The sequence below is a fragment of the Bombina bombina genome, chromosome 3, assembly GCF_027579735.1.
Source record: "Bombina bombina isolate aBomBom1 chromosome 3, aBomBom1.pri, whole genome shotgun sequence".
Classification (NCBI taxonomy): Eukaryota; Metazoa; Chordata; class Amphibia; order Anura; family Bombinatoridae; genus Bombina; species Bombina bombina.
The window spans coordinates 1118001051-1118025221 of NC_069501.1; the positions used below are offsets into that span (position 1 = coordinate 1118001051).

At 40.6% G+C, this 24171-nt stretch overlaps 1 protein-coding gene across 1 annotated transcript in view; it reads right to left on the minus strand.

Annotated features, from left to right (window-relative positions):
- Positions 1–24171, minus strand: part of MTUS2 (microtubule associated scaffold protein 2) — a 754499-nt gene that overhangs the window by 184780 nt on the left and 545548 nt on the right. Inside the window, exon 8 of the mRNA XM_053705569.1 lies at positions 11315–11529. Coding sequence (XP_053561544.1) covers positions 11315–11529 — 215 coding nt within the window. The remainder of the gene's footprint in view (positions 1–11314; positions 11530–24171) is intronic.

The following is a 24171-nucleotide window of genomic DNA, read 5'->3' on the forward strand; positions in this document are numbered from 1 at the left end:
AAAAAAAGAAATACAATGTTGAGATGCATAGATTTTTTTTTTATTAGAGGGGCTGGCATTTGTGAACATTGGTGGGACTGGGGAAGTTGTAGACACACAATTTTTTTGCCCCTTGAGCCAGTGCTGCAATTTCAACAAATAGTTTTCCCGGCTGCTTTTGCTTGTTTGTACTTTGCTTCTCCCCTGCCCAATTTCGCTATGAATGTTGTGGGCATGCCGTGGGGCTTGCAAAGTTGCGCTGCTAGCCTAAACCTGCCTGCCTATCTGTGCTCACTGCTCAGTGACATGTGGAGCAGTGGAGTCACTCACTGCTGTGCTGTCTCTCTAAACGGGAACTGGCAAATCATGAGGGGATGCCTGGCACCTGACCGCATGACTGTTTGACACTGTCTTTAAAGTGAAGGAGCCACGTATGATGCCCACCAGACCATTACGGTTACGGTACACTAAGTGCACACTGAACAGGTAGGAGGGCGGGCGGGGGTCTGGGAGTGGGCAGAGTGCAGAGGTGATTGGCCATAAGAAGCAGTAGGCACGCGGCCCGGGACTGTGCACTGACAGGCTTGGAACAGAGTCAGAGAGCAGAATTTTCATAGTTTGCGCCTAAACCTTTTCTTTAGTGATTTATTTTTAGAGTGCTCTGTTTATCTTTCATTTGATGTTCTGCTGAACCAGGGAGCAGCTCTAGGCATGAGCTTCATAATTAATGCAGTGCAGTTTACATATTTTGTAAGTGTGTGTCTGAGTGTGTTTCCGAGTGTTTGTGTGTGCATCTGAGTATGTTTTTAAGTGTGTCTGAGTGTTTGTTTGTATGTGTGTGTGCCTGTGTTTTTGTGTGTGTCTGCTTTCTGGGGGGGGGGGTGACACCATAACTTACCGCACCGGGTGACACCAACCCTAGTGACGCCACTGCGTGACAGCAGTCAACAACTAGTATCAGCAGCAGCACAGCAGTTAACTGCTTTTTTTTAAAAAAAAAACTTTTACCTTTTTTTGCAAAACTTCTAATTGCAATCTGCTAATTAATTAATCTGCTAAAATACTTACATTTTTTAATAGTACTAAGCAGCCGTGACAGCCGTCAATGGTCAAGGTCAACTAATATCAGTATCAACAGCACAGCAGTTAACTACTTTTTGTAAAAAAAAAAAAATTAACTTTTTTTGCAAAACTTCCAATTGCAATCTGCTAATTAATTAATCTGCTAAAAAAAATATTATTTTATTATTCCCAAATTACTCCACTAAAGCAAATTGTTTTAAGAGAGAACTCCCTACTACCTAAGTACTCTAGTCTAATCTGTATCTGTTTTTTTTAAGTAAAAACAAAAATGAACTTTTTTTTTCTCACTGACACTGGACTGTCTACTAATCTCTCTCTGTCTGACTGACTCTCTCAACTTGTCAACTCAACTGTAAACTACTTGACTAAACTAATAAGCTGAAGGCCTGCAGCAAAATAATTTTAGGCCCACTGCCCAAAACAATTCAGACCTTCCTCGGACCCCTAGCTACCCTATTTAATCTACTATTCTCAATCTCACTCAGGCAGGCTGGCAGCAGTAACCAACTGCAAGGGCTAGCAGTAGAAATATAGAATATATTATATATATCGATATTGTCGTTTTTAACAACAAGAGACAAGAGAGGCAGGTTGAACACTACAGAGCTCTGTAAACAAGGCTCCTATCCTCTCAACGGCTATCTCCTCAATGAGATTTTCGTGCCATTGAGGGGGAGGAGCCTTGTGGGGGCCGTCACGTGTACGCAACAGCGTATCAGAGGCGAGCTCAGGCAGAGTGGGAGGAGGCAGAGCACAGGCTGAAGTCAACTCGCACACTTCAGCCTGTGCGATTAAGCCTCTATAAGCAATGCTGGGCTGGGAGGAGCTATGCCTGCACAGTGATGCATAGAGATCACTGTGCAGGATAGGGGCTCTCTCTATCGCACGTGCGATCAGGTTTGGATAGAGGTGAGTGACGTGTGTGCAGCGCACACAGACAGCAGCCGCAGTGCCTGGTCGGGTCGGGAGAGCTCAGAGGAGGAGTGAGAAGCTAATGACGCGGTGTGGTCTGGTGACGTAAGCTGAGCTGAAATCCTACTCTGCACTCACTGACTCACTCTGCTCTGCTCTGTCGTCCGGCGTCCGCCTGGTCCTAGCTCCCTCCTACAACTTAAAGACATACAGCCTGAGCCTGGTAACTTACAGTTAACACACACTCACACAGACTGTAGTATAGTGAATCAATTCAATCAACTATTTGCAGTTGCTGGGGTCCTGGCCTGGGGATAATAATAAAAAATAAAATTATATTTTATTAAACAATTTATTTATTTTTTGCTCATTTTTTTTTTTTTGCTTCATTTTTTTTCCTCATTGCCCCTGGGGGTTCACGTGCAAAAGTGCACAAATGGAGAAGCCTCCACTGGCTCTTGGGATACTACTTTTTCTAACTCTTCGTTCTTAAATTTTTCAGAAATACCTAGTATCCTAATGTTACTGCGCCTAGATCTGTCCTCTAGGAAATCTAGCCTGCCTTGTAATTTAGATACTTGTTGGCCCAATACATTAATAACAGATTCTTTTAACGCTACCTGGTCTTCTAGATAAGAAATTCTATCTTCTGCCTCTGTTAGTCTAGAATTATATTGGTTTAATTCATTAGCTAGCTCAGATATATCTTTCCTTATATTATCAAATTGTGGAAGAAATAGATTAGACATTTGGTTTATTAGTGTATGTGAATCTTGGTTGGTGGCTATTGGTTCTATTACTCTACTGGAGAACTTTTTTTTTTATTTCTCTCTCTGTTTCTAGAAGCCATCATTGGAGACTTTTCTTTTAAATTATGTACATATTTCTCCATATGAAAAAGAAGTGAAGTGACAATCAAAACAAAGATCGACCCACTTAAGAAGTGAAGAATTCAGCAATTCTCAGAGTATCAGTAATACTCATGTACTGTAAAAGTGAAAGTGATGTGTTAATATTCTTGTGCGAACTGAGAGGAAGCGCAAACCTATCTCATGAAATAACTCCTGTAAATATAAATTAAGTTATAAGTTAGAGTGACTTAGTTCAATGAGCAGAGAAAAGAATGCCCAGCGCATCTAACACCTTCTAGATTCACTTATGCTTATAGAGTACTACTAGTTTACATATTGGATTCTATGCACAGATCTGAGTATATATATATATAGCTATAAATCCCTATCACTGCGATAGATACTGAGCGGAGACACTAATACCTGAAATATAGTACTGAATATTTTGGGCTGTTAGATAACTCCCCGATACTTTTATCTAATCACTTATAATTCACGCTATAGGTAATAGGAACATCAGATTGCAATCAATCTTTTCCTTAATACATTTCCTTATCAATAAATATGATCATTTCCAAGGAGAGTCCTTAAGATAAACAATATCAAGCTCTTCTTAGAGATATTCAACATATAGTTAATTTAATGCATGTTCTTCACTGGGATAAGGAGTAATTTGCCTCTATTTGTTTAGTTCAGCATCAGAATTGGAGACCCAGACTTTCATGCATTCTTTTATATCAGGCTCATAAATAAAGATATCACTTCCACAGAAGAAAGAAAAGTTAAATTCACAGTCAGCACAATTATCTTTTTGGCAATTTGCAGGTATCTTCACTGGGCTATGCTCTGTGTAACTTCCACCACCATTGTAACATCCAGAATACTGTGGATACGCCCCCCAGACTTATAAACCATACATTTTTTGCCTAAGAAACCTTGTATAGGCAGATTCTCATTTACATAGAAAATTAGCACACTCTCAAATGCAGAATCAAAGGTTACACAAAGTACTCCATTTTTATTTAGAGAGTTTTCTAGCTTCAGTAGACTCTTTTACCCCCTTTTAGAATGCATTATCTTTTCAATATTATACTCTCTCAGCTATGTATAGTTCCTTTTCAGAAAGAGTCCTTATATCAAACCAGTCCAGTGTCACCACCTTTTTTCTTTTTTTTTAGCTCTTTTTAGAGATATTCCGCCAGTGGACAGTAGAGTACAGGTTCTTCACTGGGATGAAGACAAACTTGACTCTATTTATTTTAGACAAACATTCATCATATTCAAATACCCAGACTTGGCTACCTTGTACTCAATTATAACAGACTCACAAGCACAGATATTGTCTCAAAGGGGTAGATTTCCAATCAGCACAGTTCCCTTTTTATCAGTCTGTAGGTGTCTTTACTGGGCTATGCTTTGTATAGCTTATATCGCAGTTTATCAATTAATTTGCTAGCAAACAAACACAGCATCCCAGACTTACAAACCATACAGTAAAACAGAAAAAAGGGAGAAGAGAGAATGCAGAGAGGGGAAAAAAAGGGCCCGCTAAGTTATCCAAAGTTAAGAGGAGACTTTTATATTATTGCCAGCTATTATAGACCTCTTTTCTTTCTTTTTCTTTATCGACGGCATATCCCAGCATTCGCTCATTCACTCACTGTAGCTTTGATAGGCTTGTAATCCCTATAGGCTTCTTTACTGGGGTATATTATAAGTGGTTTTATTTTTTCCTGGCATCGATCAAGCTATTCTCCTCATAGCCTCATCCTCCCAGCCTTGCTAGCCCGTTAGCTTATGACATTGTCCCTTTAAGCAAGCTACTCTTATACCATAGCCAAAGATAGATTTAGATTGCAGGTACAGTACTTATCTTATTTGCTGAGCCTTCCAGTCCACCCCTGATCCCTCCCTGACCCCTCTCGAACAGCTCTCTTCCCCATCCCCCCAAAGGTCACCCCCATCCTATGTACTGGCAGAAAGTCTGCTAGTATAAAAATAAGTTTTTTTTTTTTAAATATATATTTTCTGCAGGGTAGTATCCCCCCTTACCTCCCAACCTCTATGACCCACCCAAACAGCTCCCCCCCTCTACCTATTAGCTGCCACGTTAGGTACTGGCAGCTGTCTGCCAGTACCCATTTTGCTATAATTTTTGGCTTTTTAAAATATATTTTATATAAATACACTTTTTTTTCTACAGTGCAGCTGCCCCCCCTACCCCCCTACCCCCTCCCAGGTCACTTTTCTAAATATTTTCCCCCTCTTCCTCCTTCCCATGCACTAGATTACTTTCCGTAGCGTAGCGATCCCACCCCCCCTCTCCCGCCCCCTTCCCGCCCCTCTCACACCCCTATATTTTCCTTTTTTCTTTTGAGGATTGAAGATTAAGGACCACTTTAATAAAAGGACTTTTTTTCGCTCATCCAATTAGTTTGTTAGGATATACAGGGAGTGCAGAATTATTAGGCAAGTTGTATTTTTGAGGATTAATTTTATTATTGAACAACAACCATGTTCTTGATGAACCCAAAAAACTCATTAATATCAAATCTGAATATTTTTGGAAGTAGTTTTTAGTTTGTTTTTAGTTTTAGCTAGTTTATGGGGGTATCTGTGTGTGCAGGTGACTATTACTGTGCATAATTATTAGGCAACTTAACAAAAAACAAATATATACCCATTTCAATTATTTATTTTTACCAGTGAAACCAATATAACATCTCAACATTCACAAATATACATTTCTGACATTCAAAAACAAAACAAAAACAAACCAGTGACCAATATAGCCACCTTTCTTTGCAAGGACACTCAAAAGCCTGCCATCCATGGATTCTGTCAGTGTTTTGATCTGTTCACCATCAACATTGCGTGCAGCAGCAACCACAGCCTCCCAGACACTGTTCAGAGAGGTGTACTGTTTTCCCTCCTTGTAAATCTCACATTTGATGATGGACCACAGGTTCTCAATGGGGTTCAGATCAGGTGAACAAGGAGGCCATGTCATTAGATTTTCTTCTTTTATACTCTTTCTTGCCAGCCACGCTGTGGAGTACTTGGACGCGTGTGATGGAGCATTGTCCTGCATGAAAATCATGTTTTTCTTGAAGGATGCAGACTTCTTCCTGTACCACTTGAAGAAGGTGTCTTCCAGAAACTGGCAGTAGGACTGGGAGTTGAGCTTGACTCCATCCTCAACCCGAAAAGGCCCCACAAGCTCATCTTTGATGATACCAGCCCAAACCAGTACTCCACCTCCACCTTGCTGGCGTCTGAGTCGGACTGGAGCTCTCTGCCCTTTACCAATCCAGCCATGGGCCCATCCATCTGGCCCATCAAGACTCACTCTCATTTCATCAGTCCATAAAACCTTAGAAAAATCAGTCTTGAGATATTTCTTGGCCCAGTCTTGACGTTTCAGCTTGTGTGTCTTGTTCAGTGGTGGTCGTCTTTCAGCCTTTCTTACCTTGGCCATGTCTCTGAGTATTGCACACCTTGTGCTTTTGGGCACTCCAGTGATGTTGCAGCTCTGAAATATGGCCAAACTGGTGGCAAGTGGCATCTTGGCAGCTGCACGCTTGACTTTTCTCAGTTCATGGGCTGTTATTTTGCGCCTTGGTTTTTCCACACGCTTCTTGCGACCCTGTTGACTATTTTGAATGAAACGCTTGATTGTTCGATGATCACGCTTCAGAAGCTTTGCAATTTTAAGAGTGCTGCATCCCTCTGCAAGATATCTCACTATTTTTGACCTTTCTGAGCCTGTCAAGTCCTTCTTTTGACCCATTTTGCCAAAGGAAAGGAAGTTGCCTAATAATTATGCAATAATTAGACCACACCCCTTCTCATTACAGAGATGCACATCACCTAATATGCTTAATTGGTAGTAGACTTTCGAGCCTATACAGCTTGGAGTAAGACAACATGCATAAAGAGGATGAAGTGGTCAAAATACTCATTTGCCTTATAATTCTGCACTCCCTGTATGTATATTATGTGCACTGTGGGTAATATTTTAATACTTTTTTATATTTGTTCTTGGTTATATTGAGATCTTGTGTCTCAATTGTGTATTTTATTAACAGGGTGTTGCACTATTGTTTTTATTGCACTGTTATTTTGGGAATTTAGGACAAATAAAGTTGTGTTACAAAAGTCCTAATGAAAAAACAAAGTAGGATTTGCGTAGTCACCTTTACAAGAAAAGCACTAAAATTGATTTTGAAATGCAATTAGTGCAAATGAAGGGGTGTATAATAGTTCACCAGTGAAGGGGATTCATATGTTAAATAGCTTCATATAGTTGTGAACCTCTTAGTAGTGTGTGATCAGCAATCCATGTCCCCAAGGTCTTTTCTTCTCTCAAAATTACCTTATTTAATTCAAATTTTATTTGTAGTAATATCAGAAAATGAAAGAATTTGCAAATCAGGTACCATAATTCACATTATTAAACAGACATCCTTTATATATATATATATATACAGGTGGCCCTCGTTTTACAACGGTTCAATTTACACCGTTTCAGAATAACAACCTTTTTTTCCAGTCATGTGACTGCTATTAAAAAAGCATTGAGAAGCAGTGCATTTATTAAAATAGCCAGTAGATGGAGCTGTCTGCTTGTGTTGCAGCAAAACCAAGCAAGCTGAAATGAATCAGTTTAACCAGACCTGAGCTATCGAGCAGATTTCAAAGGAACAAGACCTTTCTGTCTATAAATCAGTCCAGATTGGAATGCATAGAAAGAACTGTTTGCAGAAAAATGCAAGTGAAATCTGTGTTGTGTGATTATTTTATTAGGTTTATAATGCTGTTTAGCAAATGTTTTTGTTCATTTCATTTAACTTAAATTATATATTCTGTGTTGTGTGATTATTTTATTAGGTTTATAATGCTGTTTAGAATTTAAAGTCTTCATTTCAAAGCTTTAAAAATAATGTATTAGGTGTTACTTATGACAATTTTGAGAGGGGCCTGGAACCTATCTCCCTCACTTCCCATTGACTTACATTATAAACTGGGTTTCAATTTACAACGGTTTCGATTTACAACCATTCCTTCTGGAACCTAACCCCAGCGTAAACTGAGGGCTACCTGTATATATATATATATATATGTATATATATATATATATATATATATATATATATATATATATATATATATATATATATATATATATTTATATGTAACTAATGCAGCACAGTCAAACCTCATGTTATATTTTATGTGAATATTGGAGTAGGAAAAATGGCTTTCTAGTCAAAAAGGCATCCTAAACTCTTTGTTCATGTAATCCCTGACGAAGTGTGATTTCTCACATGAAACGCGTAAGTGGACTCCTGTACACTTGATGTGGAGTACTTTTGTCCAGTGTACTATATGAATAATTCTCAACAACGTTTGCACCTAGCTCAATTGCTGTTTCTTCTCTTATTCATGTAATTTATGCCAAAAACAATATTTTTGTATTTGTCAATTTACTATGGCTAGATTACAAATGGAGTGCTAATTTTTTGCATGCCCTTTTTTTTAAATGTAGCATTTTTTTTAAAACTGCACTTAGCAGTTTTTGGGTGGTAAAGACTGTGGGTGTGTTAGAAAAGAAATACACTGAAAAGTGCCTTTACATTATGGTATATGGTAACTGTGTGTTCCCTGTAAATATATTTGTATATGAATATATACATATATATTTATTAATATGTGTATATACACATATTAACGCATAAATATATATGCATATATGCATATATATTTACATTTGCTGCCCATCGCTGCATGACTTACCCCCTTCACTGCGCTATGTTCTCATGCCGTGCCTCACGGCATGAGATGAGGCATTGGAGTCTATGGAAGCATGCTCTTGTGAGCGCAATCCTTCCTTGCAATGTAAACACGAGGTTGCCTTCGCATTGCACCGCACCTGTAATACCAGCGCACATTTGCGTGCGCTGGTATTACAAAGTAGAGTGCAAATATTGCTTTAGCGAAAGCAATATTTTGCGCTCCACTTATAATCTGGCCCTATATTGGTAATACACACATAGATATGGAGATTTCTTTTTTTCCCATTTTGGCTTAATTTTCAGGTTACATTTAAACTTTTGTGGTTGTTAGATGATGAATTCTTGAGAAAGTAGAAGAATCAATACATCAAATGAGATATGAACAACTTTTATATGACCACTAGATGTCACTGTTGCCCTTTCCAAACGACAACATTTTAGAGCAAAAAAAAAAAAAGCAAGTCTCTGGATTATAAGGAATCCTCTCTCTTTCAGATATGATCTGTAACCGTGCTGTACAATGAACAGTTTTGACTGTGTAATAGATAGAATAATTCTTCTCACACAATGGAAGTTAATCTCAATTTGCTCTGAATATTTTATTGCAGTAAATTAATCAAAGTAAAGGAGTTGGCATTGAATGAAAGACTTAAACCAGCTACATAAACCGTTTATACAGAAATTGCTCAACCAGTGCTGTATCGGCTTTATTTGAAAAGCTTTTCAAATGGACCAGTGATTGCTCTGTTGAATTATGTTTCTATTAATACAATACTAGAAAAATAGAATGCAGTGTCAGAGAAGCTAATGTATTGTATCTCATTGATTATTATATCTGCAGTTGCCTTAGCAGGATTGTTTTACTTCAGTGACCACTGCGCTTCAGCGATGATTAGAAAAAATCATTATACTTTATAGGATTACACTACACGTTCATTTATTGCTTTTTATTTTTATTTTAATAAAACATTTTCTTACAAAACGTCATCATGATACCTCCGGAAACACCAAAGTCTTTATATCAGGTAAAATGTAATTCCAGTAGAGTACTTGACCCACTCAAATTATGCCCTGATGCAGGACCAGTAAATACTGTTGCCATTGATTTATTTTGTTTTTATGCTGCCCTAGGCACTGTGAAATCTACTGGCCTAGCAAATACTCCCAACAATTTTAACTCCTATTTGTCTCTTATATTACTCATAAGAGGAGGCTATGGCCACATGAAGGGGTTATACACTAGACAACAAGGGATTAATAATTTGTAGTATAATTAATAGAAATTTGGAGAGCATAGGAGTATAAAAGCAATATGCCATATAACTACTACATAAAACATGGGCCTCATTGGCTTAAAGGGACATGAAACCCAAATTGTTTCTTTCATGATTCAGAAAGATCATGGGATTTTAAACAACATTCCAATTTACTTCTATTATTTAATTTGCTTTCTTCTCTTGTTATCCTTTGCTGAAAGGTTTATCTAGGTAAGCTCAGGAGCTGCAAATAACCTAGGTTCTCGCTGCTTATTGGTGGCTGCATATATATATAACGATTGTCATTGGCTCACCCATGTGTTCAGTTAGAAACCAGTAGTGCATTGCTGATCCTTCAACAAATGATACCAAGAGAATGAAGCAAATTTGATAATAGAAGTAAACTGGAAACTTGTTTAAAATTATATGTTTTACCTAAATCAGTTTGGGGTTCACGTCCCTTTAAGACAACATACACCCCCCGATCTGCACCCTTGCTACAAACAGTTGTGAATCATAAGTAATCAAATTGTGGTACATAAATGTAAGCAATCTCTATTGCTTTCAATGGGAAGCACTAAAAATGCAGCTTCATTACAATCATGTGTACTGACGATTTGCCTCCTCACACCCATTTGTTCTTGCTACATGACTTGACTAGTTACAAAGATGGAATAAACACAGCCCAGATAGATCAAATCGGGTGGGTCCAGTCTGTTTAGGGATAACTGCAGTGATAGTATTAGTTGTGACTGGGGCTCTTGGTGGTTAGGTTTAACTGCAATGGGGTTCACGCAATATAGGGTTATTTACAGTAGTCTGTGTGGTGTAGGGTTAATCCTCGCTGGGACACAGAAAGTTCATATAGACAAGGATCAATCTGGCACATGACACATGGATTTTAATATCCCAGGGATTGGGGTGCAATGGTAAAAACAACAATAAACCCACTATAGAGAGCTGAATGGAGCACTTGATAACAAACATAAACCAGTCCCCAAGGGCCACATCACATCTCTAATAATCTGTACAATGTCACAACACATAAGACATCCAGAAGCGATAATCCTGGTAGTGAGGTTACTCTTTGAATTAATTTTGACTTATCTCTTCACCCCTATTACTAGAAGTGAGGTCTGGAATAATGTGACAACAAAAAAAGAGAGAAGATAGAGAAAAATACTGAAAGCTTATTTTGAGGTAAATAAGAACTTACTATTAGGGATTAGCAGAAGCAAAAGTAGATGTCAATTAGATATCAAATTATGAGTGATGTAATGGGTGGGTTATGCTTTCTATATCCCTCAATAAATAAATGTAATTAGGATAAAAACATACTTTTTGCACATACCTTTTGGTACATTTACAAGATCACATAATCCCTTCACAAGCATCTTAATAAAGGTAATATATGCAGTGCATATACTTTTATTCTTACCTTGTTAAAGAAGTATTGTGTGGTCACAGCAAACACTAGAAATCCATGGCTTGCTTTTTTATACTCTTCTTCCACAAAGAAAAGTTTCTTTGAGTGCTCCTCACACTTCTCCTTGAGTTTCTGCACAAGCTGACGATCAGCCTCACGAGTCTGGACTTCTGGTTTGGTGGTAGTGTAGCCATTCTTTTGGATAGTTGGTCTTAACTTAGGATGTCCTGAAATGGTAATACATAACCAAATGAACACAAAACAAAATGTATGTTTACCTGATAAATTAATTTCCTTCAGAATGGTGAGAATCCACAAGATCACTACATGTGGGCTTTTCATTCCTTGGCCACCAGGAAGAGGCAAACCAAACCCCACACTCCAGAGCTTTGAGTTTCCCTACTATCTCCTCACACACCCTAGACTCTCAATTTCCATATAGAGAGAGTGATACAAAAAGAGACAGGAAAAAAGTGAGGCAAAGAAGTGCAGCAAGTCCTGCTACCATCTGTATTAAAACAAAGGGCAGGGCTTGTGGACTCTCAGCATCCTGAAGGAAATGGATTTGTCAGGTAAGCATACATTTCTTTCATAAGGTGATGAGAGTCAATGAGCCATTACTCCTGGAATTTAACTCCTTGCCACTAGCAGGAGGTAGATTCCCAAAGCTCTAAGAGCACTTAATCCCTCCCACCTCTCTGGTATTTAAGTCTTATCCTTGCCTCCACGTGAGGAAAGTGAAGAACTGAGATTCTTAGTTGAAGGGGGTCCTCAGACTTATTTGAGGTCCATTTTCCCCCCCTCAGAGAGCTGCTACATGGGGCAGAGGGGAGATTGGAATATTGGACAGTGACACAATTACAATCAGTGAGGAGTTAGTCACAAGCCTGCCACAGGTATCGCAGGGACCAACCCCTTTACCTCCTCCTGTAGGGTCATCGATATACTCCAAACCAAGATCATCTGCTGTTATGTTTACAGAACTGGATTGGCTCTCTACTGGAAGCAGTCATTTCTGGAGCTGGTAAGCATGGTAGAGTGGGTGCATCTTAAGGTAAGTAAAGAGATTTTCATGTGCTCACATAGCCCAGAGGTTATAAGTAGGTACATCATAGCCAGGAGACATACACATGGAACAATCTAATACTACCTTTATTAATAAGACTTTTTATATTTAGGGCTCATTTCCATTGAGCAGTAAAAAAATAGAACCATAAACTTCCTGAGTTGCCAATAGCTAAAAGTAGTTTACAGCTCCATTTTAATATCAGGTTTTCATTGAAATATTTTGTGCAGTTTGTGCTGCCGCTCTTTTCATGTAGGTGTAAGTTAACGTTGTGTTAACGCTTCCATCCGATGTTGAATTTCTTAAAAATCGCATCATAACAAGTTAGTTGCTATGGTTACCTGACCTTACACTTTAACATTTACGTTAACGTTGGTGCTCCTTACCTGTGATCACCTTTTAAAAAGAAACAAAATCAAATATATGCTTATTTATAACACCTTTGTTTAACTATAAGCAAATACTACACATTAAAAGGCATTTAATTGTTTGGCAATGTGAGGGTATCTGTGTATTTTATGTGCAATAACTTAGCATGGCAGTTACAGTTATTAAATTCTAGTGAGCTTCCACACTCACGACGTTCCTTGTGTCACAGGAAAAAGTCCTATAATGGGCAGACTTAAAATAATCCATCCTTTATTGTACAAAAGTTAAAAACAAAAAAATAAAATAGATTATAAATCCATAGTAAAGGAACAGAACATTCCTGCATACGCGTTTCGTGTGAACCCACTGCCCTTGTTCACAGATAATAGGAAGCTCTGTTTCAATGCATTATATACTTTAAAAGCAGCAAGACCTGTGCCTTCATTAGTTAACCCTAAGTGGCCTAATATAGAAACACTTAACTTTGTGTAATAACGTATCATACTAAAGGCCTATAAAAACATAATTTATGCTTACCTGATAAATTTATTTCTCTTGTGGTATATCCAGTCCACGGATCATGCATTACTTGTGGGATATTCTCCTTCCCAACAGGAAGTTGAAAGAGGATCACCCAAAGCAGAGCTGCTATATAGCTCCTCCCCTAACTGCCATATCTAGTCATTCGACCGAAAACAAGCAGAGAAAGGAGAAACCATAGGGTGCAGTGGTGACCGTAGTTTAAAATTAAAAAATACCTGCCTTAAAATGACAGGGCGGGCCGTGGACTGGATACACCACAAGAGAAATAAATTTATCAGGTAAGCATAAATTATGTTTTCTCTTGTTAGGTGTATCCAGTCCACGGATCATCCATTACTTGTGGGATACCAATACCAAAGCTAAAGTACACGGATGAAGGGAGGGACAAGGCAGGTACCACTGCCTGTAAAACCTTTTCCCAAAAATAGCCTCTGAAGAAGCAAAAGTATCAAATTTGTAGAATTTTGAAAAAGTATGAAGCGAAGACCAAGTCGCCGCCTTGCAAATCTGTTCAACAGAAGCCTCATTTTTAAAGGCCCATGTGGAAGCCACAGCTCTAGTAGAATGAGCTGTAATCCTTTCTGGAGGCTGCTGGCCAGCAGTCTCATAGGCTAAGCGGATTATGCTTCTTAGCCAAAAAGAAAGAGAGGTTGCCGAAGCCTTTTGACCTCTCCTCTGTCCAGAGTAGACAACAAACAAAGCAGATGTTTGACGAAAATCTTTAGTAGCTTGTAAGTAAAACTTTAAAGCATGAACCACGTCCAGATTGTGTAATAGACGTTCCTTCTTCGAAGAAGGATTAGGACACAAAGACGGAACAACAATCTCTTGATTGATATTCTTATTAGATACCACCTTAGGTAAAAACCAAGGTTTGGTACGCAGAACTACCTTATCTGCATGGAAGATCAGATAAGGAGAATCACATTGTAAGGCAGATAACTCGGAAACTCTACGAGCCGAGGAAATAGCTACCAAAAAAAGAACTTTCCAAGATAAAAGTTTGATATCTGTGGAATGAAGAGGTTCAAACGGAACCCCCTGAAGAACTTTAAGAACCAAATTTAAGCTCCAAGGTGGAGCAACAGGTTTAAACACAGGCTTGATTCTAACTAAAGCCTGACAAAATGCCTGAACGTCTGGGACATCCGCCAGACGCTTGTGCAAAAGAATAGATAGTGCAGAAATCTGTCCCTTTAAGGAACTAGCTGACAATCCTTTCTCCAATCCTTCTTGGAGAAAAGATAATATCCTGGGAATCCTAACCTTACTCCATGAGTAGCCCTTGGATTCACACCAATAAAGATATTTACACCATATCTTATGATAGATTTTCCTGGTGACAGGCTTTCGTGTCTGAATTAAGGTATCAATGACTGACTCAGAGAAACCACGCTTTGATAAAATCAAGCGTTCAATCTCCAGGCAGTCAGCCTCAGAGAAATTAGATTTGGATGGTTGAAAGGACCTTGAAGTAGAAGGTCCTGTCTCAGCGGCAGAGTCCATGGTGGAAAGGATGACATGTCCACCAGATCTGCATACCAAGTCCTGCGTGGCCACGCAGGCGCTATCAAGATCACCGATGCTCTCTCCTGCTTGATTTTGGCAATCAGACGAGGGAGCAGAGGAAACGGTGGAAACACATAAGCCAGGTTGAAGGACCAAGGCGCTGCTAGAGCATCTATCAGCGTTGCCTTGGGGTCTCTGGACCTGGATCCGTAACAAGGAAGCTTGGCATTCTGGCGAGATGCCATGAGATCCAGTTCTTGTTTGCCCCAACGATGAACCAATTGTGCAAACACCTCCGGATGGAGTTCCCACTCCCCCGGGTGAAAAGTCTGTCGACTTAGAAAATCCGCCTCCCAGTTCTCTACACCTGGGATATGGATAGCTGATAGGTGGCAAGAGTGAATCTCCACCCAGCGAATTATCTTTGAGACTTCTAACATCGCTAGGGAACTCCTTGTTCCCCCTTGATGGTTGATGTAAGCCACAGTCGTGATGTTGTCCGACTGAAATCTGATGAACCTCATTGTCACTAGCTGAGGCCAAGCCTGAAGTGCATTGAATATCGCTCTTAGTTCCAGAATGTTTATTGGAAGGAGTGACTCCTCCTGAATCCACGATCCCTGAGCCTTCAGGGAGTTCCAGACTGCACCCCAACCTAGAAGGCTGGCATCTGTTGTTACAATTGTCCAATCTGGCCTGCGAAAGGTCATACCTTTGGACAGATGGACCCGAGATAGCCACCAGAGAAGAGAATCCCTGGTCTCTTGATCCAGATTTAGTAGAGGGGACAAATCTGTGTAATCCCCATTCCACTGACTGAGCATGCAGAGTTGCAGTGGTCTGAGATGTAGACGTGCAAACGGCACTATGTCCATTGCCGCTACCATTAAGCCGATTACTTCCATGCACTGAGCCCCCGAAGGGCGAGGAATGGAATAAAGAACACGGCAGGAATTTAGAAGTTTTGATAACCTGGACTCCATCAGGTAAATTTTCATTTCTACAGAATCTATCAGAGTCCCTAGGAAGGAAACTCTTGTGAGGGGGGATAGAGAACTCTTTTCCTCGTTCACCTTCCACCCATGCAACCTCAGAAATGCCAACACTATGTCCGTATGAGACTTGGCAATTTGGAAGTTTGACGCCTGAATCAGGATGTCATCTAAATAAGGGGCCACTGCTATGCCCCGCAGCCTTAGGACCACCAGAAGCGACCCCAGAACCTTCGTAAAAATTCTTGGGGCTGTAGCTAACCCAAAGGGAAGAGCTACAAACTGGTAATGCCTGTCTAGGAAGGCAAACCTGAGAAACCGATGATGATCTTTGTGTATCGGAATGTGAAGATAAGCATCCTATAAATCCACTGTAGTCATGTATTGACCCTCCTGGATCATAGGTAGGATGGTACGAATAGTCTCCATCTTGAATGATGGAACTCTGAGGAATTTGTTTAAGATCTTTAGATCCAAAATTGGTCTGAAGGTTCCCTCTTTTTTGGGAACCACAAACAGGTTTGAGTAAAATCCCTGTCCCTGTTCCTCCTTTGGGACTGGATGGATCACTCCCATAACTAGGAGGTCTTGTACAAAGTGTAAGAATGCCTCTCTCTTTATCTGGTTTGCAGATAATTGTGAAAGGTGAAATCTCCCTTTTGAGGGGGAAGCCTTGAAGTCCAGAAGATATCCCTGGGATATAATTTCCAACGCCCAGGGATCCTGGACATCTCTTGCCCATGCCTGGGCGAAGAGCGAACGTCTGCCCCCTACTAGATCCGTTACCGGATAGGGGGCCGTTCCTTCATGCTGTCTTAGAGGCAGCAGCAGGCTTTTTGGCCTGCTTACCTTTGTTCCAGGCCTGGTTAGGTCTCCAGACCGTCTTGGACTGAGCAAAAGTTCCCTCTTGTTTTGCATTAGAGGAAGTTGATGCCGCACTTGCCTTGAAGTTTCGAAAGGCACGAAAATTAGACTGTTTGGCCCTTGATTTGGACCTATCCTGAGGAAGGGCATGACCTTTTCCTCCAGTGATATCAGCAATAATCTCATTCAAACCAGGCCCGAATAGCTTAGACTTTGAAGTAACGTCAGCTGACCATGATTTAAGCCATAGCGCTCTGCGCGCCTGGATAGCAAAACCAGAATTCTTAGCCGTTAGTTTAGTCAAATGAACAATGGCATCAGAAACAAAAGAATTGGCTAGCTTAAGTGCTCTAAGCTTGTCAAGTATGTCATCCAATGGAGTCACTACCTGTAAAGCCTCTTCCAGAGACTCAAACCAGAACGCCGCAGCAGCAGTGACAGGAGCAATGCATGAAAGGGGCTGTAGGATAAAATCTTGTTGAATAAACATTTTCTTAAGGTAACCCTCTAACTTTTTATCCATTGGATCTAAGAAAGCACAACTGTCCTTGACAGGGATAGTAGTACGCTTTGCTAGAGTAGAAACTGCTCCCTCCACCTTAGGAACTGTCTGCCATAAGTCCCGTGTGGTGGCGTCTATTGGAAACGTTTTTCTAAAAATAGGAGGGGGAGAAAACGGCACACCTGGTCTATCCCATTCCTTAGTAATAATTTCTGTAAACCTTTTAGGTATTGGAAAAACATCAGTGCACACCGGCACTGCATAGTATTTATCCAGTCTACACAATTTCTCTGGCACTGCAATTGTATCACAGTCATTCAGAGCAGCTAAAACCTCCCTGAGTAACACGCGGAGGTGTTCAAGCTTAAATTTAAATGTAGAAATATCAGAATCAGGTTGCATCATCTTCCCTGAGTCAGAAACATCACCCACAGAAAGAAGCTCTCCTTCCTCAGCTTCTGCATATTGTGAGGCAGTATCAGACATAGCTCTTAAAGCATCAGGATGCTCTGTATTTCGTCTAACTCCATAGCTATCTCGCTTTCCTCTAAATTCAGGTAGTCTGGCTAATACTGCTTCCATGACTGCCGCCATGTCTTGTAAAGTAAACGCTATGGGCGCCCTAGATGTACTTGGCGCCATTTGAGCGTGAGTCCCTTGAGCGGGAGTCAAAGGATCTGACACGTGGGGAGAGTATGAAAAACAGTGAAAAAAGGCAGTAAATCAAACAAAATTTTTACAGTGTGTATAATAAGCTAACAGAGCATTGCACCCACTTGCAAATCGATGATTAACCCCTTAGTTAAAAAAACTGATCAAAAAAACGATATAAACGTTTTTTAACAGTCACACCAACTGCCACAGCCTTGCAAAACAAACGATTTTGGAAAGCCTAAGAGCCCTTTAGAGATGTCCTATAGCATTTAGGGGACTCCTGGAGGAAGCTGGATGTCTCAGTCTGTAAAAGTTACTGCGCAAAAAAGCGCTAAATTAGGCCCCTCCCACTCCTAGTAACACAGTGGAAAGCCTCAGGAAACTGTTTCTAGGCAAATTTAAGCCAGCCATGTGGAAAAAACTAGGCCCCAATAAAGTTTTATCACCAAAGTATATATAAAAACGTTTAAACATGCCAGCAAACGTTTTATATTGTAAATATAAAAGAGTATTACCTCAGAAAGTAAGCATGATACCAGTCGCTATTAAATCACTGTATTCAGGCTTACCTTACACAAATTTGGTATCAGCAGCATTTTCTAGCATTCACATCTTCTAGAAAAAATCTTAACTGCACATACCTCATAGCAGGATAACCTGCACGCCATTCCCCCGCTGAAGTTACCTCTCTCTTCAGTCATGTGTGAGAACAGCAATGGATCTTAGTTACAACCTGCTAAGATCATAGAAATCAAAGGCAGATTCTTCTATTTTTCTGCCTGGGACAAAATAGTACAACTCCGGTACCATTTAAAAATAACAAACTTTTGATTGAAGCAAGATAACAGCTACATTTCACCACTTTCCTCTTACCACCTCCATGCTTGTTGAGAGTTGCAAGAGAATGACTGGATATGGCAGTTAGGGGAGGAGCTATATAGCAGCTCTGCTGTGGGTGATCCTCTTGCAACTTCCTGTTGGGAAGGAGAATATCCCACAAGTAATGGATGATCCGTGGACTGGATACACCTTACAAGAGAAAAGTTATATGTATTCACATCTATCAATATAACTTTATTTTTAACCTTATTCTATAAGCAAATCACTATTTTTATACAGACCTTAGGTGACCCATATCCTAAATAAAGTTTTTGTTATCGGCTGGAACATTAAGGAACTATCAAACAGGATATTTTTTCACATTTACAAATTTAACTTCATACTTTATTTGTTATCTTTATCCTTATTTTATGAACAGGTTTACATCACTTTCTACAATGAGACCTTTTGGTGCACTAGTCTTCAAATAAAAAACACTTTACCTCTTTTTTAGGGCCTGATGGTGTAAAACTCTCCACTCAAGTGAGATGATATAAAATGAGCCTCCAACACCGCAAGATCCCTAGTGAAATTCTTAAAAGGCAGATTTTGCTTTACTTCTCCAAGGGGTGTTCCCTACATTTCTTTATGTGAAGGAGAGACAAACACAGTGCAATATAGCACTGCATGACATGATAATTCTGCTACAATTGCACTTTGTGCTTTGTATTTTATATTACTTTACACTTCTGATTAAGGTTTATTATATTTACATTTTGCACTTTCTTTTTTATTTTACATACAACAGTGTATTTAGGATTGGTATTTTCCTCAATACAAGGGAGTGCTTCAGATTTTGCTTCAGGATTTAAAGGTTTGAGGGCCCTGTAGTCACGGTGGTTATCAAGGCCAGATTGGCCTACCAGGATACCAGGAGATTTCCCGGTGGGCTGCAGCAGCTGGGGCTGCAAACCTGCAATTTAAAGGGGTGATTAATAGATGCAAATGGGTTGTAGGGTGCCTATAGAACAACAATCTGGCACTTTTATTTAATACAAACCAATATATTTTAATTCTTAAAAACATATTGTGGGAAGGAGTATCTCAGTAATCTCCTTTGAGAAAAAAGACAATTTATGCTTACCTGATAAATTTATTTCTCTTGTGGTGTATCCAGTCCACGGATCATCCATTACTCGTGGGATATTCTCATTCCCAACAGGAAGTTGCAAGAGGACACCCACAGCAGAGCTGTAATATAGCTCCTCCCCTAACTGTCATAGCCAGTCATTCAACCGAAAACAAGCCGAGAAAAGGAGGAACCATAGGGTGCAGTGATTACTGTAGTTTAAATTTAAAAATTACCTGCCTTAAAATGACAGGGCGGGCCATGGACTGGATACACCACAAGAGAAATAAATTTATCAGGTAAGCATTACTTGTGAGATACCAATACCAAAGCTAAAGTACATGGATGAAGGGAGGGACAAGGCAGGAACTTAAATGGAAGGAACCACTGCCCGTAAAACCTTTCTCCCAAATATAGCCTCCGAAGAAGCAAAAGTATCAAATTTGTAAAATTTTGAAAAAACATGAAGCGAAGACAAAGTCGTCGCCTTGCAAATCTGATCAAAAGAAGCCTCATTTTTAAAGGCCCAAGTGGAAGCCACAGCTCTAGTGGAATGAGCTGTAATCCTTTCAGGAGGCTGCTGTCCATCAGTCTCATAGGCTAAGCGGATTAAGCTTCTTAGTCAAAAAGAAAAAGAGGTTGCCGAAGCCTTTTGACCTCTCCTCTGTCCAGAGTAGACAACAAACAAAACAGATGTTTGACGAAAATCATTAGTAGCTTGTAAGTAAAACTTTAAAGCACGGACCTCGTCCAAATTGTGTAACACAAGGATGGAACAACAATCTCTTGATTGATATTCTTGTTAGATACCACCTTAGGTAAGAACCCAGGTTTGGTACGCAGGACTACCTTATCCGTATGAAAAATCAGATAAGGAGAATCACATTGTAAGGCAGATAGCTCAGAGACTCTACGAGCCGAGGAAATAGCTACCAAAAAAAGAACTTTCCAAGATAAAAGCTTGATATCTATGGAATGAAGAGGTTCAAACGGAACTCCTTGAAGAACCTTAAGAACCAAGTTTAAGCTCCATGGTGGAGCAACAGGTTTAAACACAGGCTTGATTCTAACTAAAGCCTGATAAAATGCCTGTACGTCTGGAACATCTGCCAGACGCTTAACTAGCTGACAATCCTTTTTCCAAACCTTCTTGGAGAAAAGATAATATCCTAGCAATCCTGACCTTACTCCATGAGTAACCCTTGGATTCACACCAATAAAGATATCTACGCCATACCTTATGGTAAATTTTCCGGGTGACAGGCTTTCGTGCCTGTCTTAAGGTATCAATAACTGACTCGGAGAAGCCACGCTTTGATAAAATCAAGCGTTCAATCTCCAGGCAGTCAGCCTCAGAGAAATTAGATTTGGATGGTTGAAAGGACCCTGAAGTAGAAGGTCCTGTTTCAGAGGCAGAGACCATGGTGGAAAGGATGACATGTCCACTAGATCTGCATACCAAGTCCTGCGTGGCCACGCAGGTGCTATCAGAATCACCGATGCTCTCTCCTGCTTGATCTTGGCAATCAGTTGAGGGAGCAGAGGAAACGGTGGAAACACATAAGCTAGGTTGAAAGACCAGGGCGATGCTAGAGCATCTATCAGTGTCGCCTTGGGATCCCTGGACCTGGATCCGTAACACGGAAGCTTGGTGTTCTGGCGAGACGCCATGAGATCCAGTTCTGGTTTGCCCCAACGATGAATCAGTTGTGCAAATGCCTCCGGATGGAGTTCCCACTCTCCCGGATGAAAAGTCTGACGACTTAGAAAATCCGTCTCTACACCTGGGATATGGATAGCTGATAGGTGGCAAGAGTGAATCTCTGCCCAGCGAATTATTTTTGAAACTTCTAACATCTCTAGGGAACTTCTCATTCCCCCTTGATGGTTGATGTAAGCTACAGTCGTGATGTTGTCCGACTGAAATCTGATGTACCTCAGAGTTGCTAACTGAGGCCAAACCTGAAGAGCCTTGAATATCGTTCTAAGTTCCAGAATATTTAATGGAAGGAGAGACTCCTCCTGAGTCCACGATCCCTGAGCCTTCAGGGAGTTCCAGACTGCACCCCAACCTAGAAGGCTGGCATATGTCGTAACAATTGTCCAATCTGGCCTGCGAAAGGTCATACCTTTGGACAGATGGACCCGAGATAGCCACCAGAGAAGAGAATCCCTGGTCTCTTGTTCCAGATTCAGTTGAGGGGACAAATCTGTGTAATCCCCGCTCCACTGACTGAGCATGCATAGTTGCAGCGGTCTGAGATGTAAGCGTGCAAACGGCACTATGTCCATTGCCGCTACCATTAAGCCGATTACTTCCATACACTGAACCACTGAAGGGCGCGGAATGGAATGAAGAACCCGGCAGGAATTTAGAAGCTTTGATAACCTGGACTCCGTCAGGTGAATTTTCATTTCTACAGAATCTATCAGAGTCCCTAGAAAGGAAACTCTTGTGAGTGGGGATTGAGAACTCTTTTCCTCGTTCACTTTCCACCCATGTGACCACAGAAATGCCAGTACTACGTCCGTATGAGACTTGGCAATTTGGAAGTTTGACGCCTGTATTAGGATGTCGTCTAAATAAGGGGCTACTGCTATGCCCCGCAGCCTTAGGACCGCCATAAGTGACCCTAGAACCTTTGTAAAGATTCTTGGGGCTAATCCCAAGGGAAGAGCTACAACTGGTAATGCCTGTCTTAAAAGGCAAACCTGAGAAACCGATGATGATCTTTGTGTATCGGAATGTGAAGATAAGCATCCTTTAGATCCACTGTAGTCATATATTGACCCTCCTATGGTACGAATAGTTTCCATCTTGAACGATGGAACTTTGAGGAATTTGTTTAAGATCTTTAGATCCAAAATTGGTCTGAAGGTTCCCTCTTTTTTGGGAACCACAAACAGATTTGAGTAAAAACCCTGTCCCTGTTCCTCCTTTGGAACTGGATGGATCACTCCCATAACTAGGAGGACTCGTACACAGTGGAAGAATGCCTCTCTCTTTATCTGGTGTGCAGATAATTGTTTAAGGTGAAAACTCCCTTTTGGGGGGGAAGCTTTGAAGTCCAGAAGATATCCCTGGTATATAATTTCCAACGCCCAGGGATCCTGAACATCTCTTGCCCACGCCTGGGCAAAGAGTGAAAGTCTGCCCCCTACTAGATCCGTTCCCGGATAGGGGGCCGTTCCTTCATGCTGTCTTAGAGGCAGCAGCAGGCTTTTTTACCTGCTTACCTTTTTTCCATGTCAGGTTTGGTCTCCAGACCGTCTTGGATTGAGCAAAAGTTCCCTCTTGTTTATTATTAGAGGAAGTTGATGCCGCACCTGCCTTGAAGTTTTGAAAGGCACGAAAATTAGACTGTTTGGCCCTAGATTTGGACCTGTCCTGAGGAAGGGCATGACCTTTTCCTCCAGTGATATCAGCAATAATCTCCTTCAACCAGGCCCGAATAGGGTCTGCCCCTTGAAGGGAATGTTAAGTAGCTTAGATTTTGAAGTCACGTCAGCTGACCATGATCTAAGCCATAGCGCTCTGCGCGCCTGTATAGCAAAACCAGAATTCTTAGCCGTTAGTTTAGTCAAATGAACAATGGCATCAGAATAAAAGAATTGGCTAGCTTAAGTGCTCTAAGTTTGCCAAGTATGTCATCCAATGGAGTCGCTACCTGTAAAGCCTCTTCCAGAGACTCAAACCAGTACGCCACAGCAGCAGTGACAGGGGCAATGCATGCAAGGGGCTGTAGGATAAAACCTTGTTGAATAAATATTTTCTTAAGGTAACCTCTAATTTTTTATCCATTGGATCTAAAAAAAAAAAAGCACAACTGTCCTCGACAGTGATAGTAGTACGCTTTACTAGAGTAGAAACTGCTCCCTCCACCTTAGGGACTGTCTACCATAAGTCCCATGTGGTGGCGTCTATTGGAAACATTTTTCTAAAAATAGGAGGGGAAGAGAACGGCACACCTGGTCTATCCCATTCCTTATTAATAATTTCTGTAAACCTTTTAGGTATTTGGAAAAACATCAGTACACACCGGCACTGCAAAGTATTTATCCAGTCTACACAATTTCTCTGGCACTGCAATGGTATCACAGTCATTCAGAGCAGCTAAAACCTCCCTAAGCAACACGCGGAGGTGTTCAAGCTTAAATTTAAATGTAGAAATATTAGAATCAGGTATCTTTCCTGAGTCATTAACATCACCCACTGACTGAAGCTCTCTTTCCTCAGCTTCTGCATATTGTGAGGCAGTATCAGACATGGTTCTTGAAGCGTCAGTATGCTCTGCATTTTGTCTCACCCCAGAGCTATCTCGCTTACTTCTAAGTTCAGGTAGTCTGGCTAATACCGCTGACAGTGTATTATCCATGACTGCCGCCATGTCTTGTAAAGTAAACGCTATGGGTGCCCTAGAT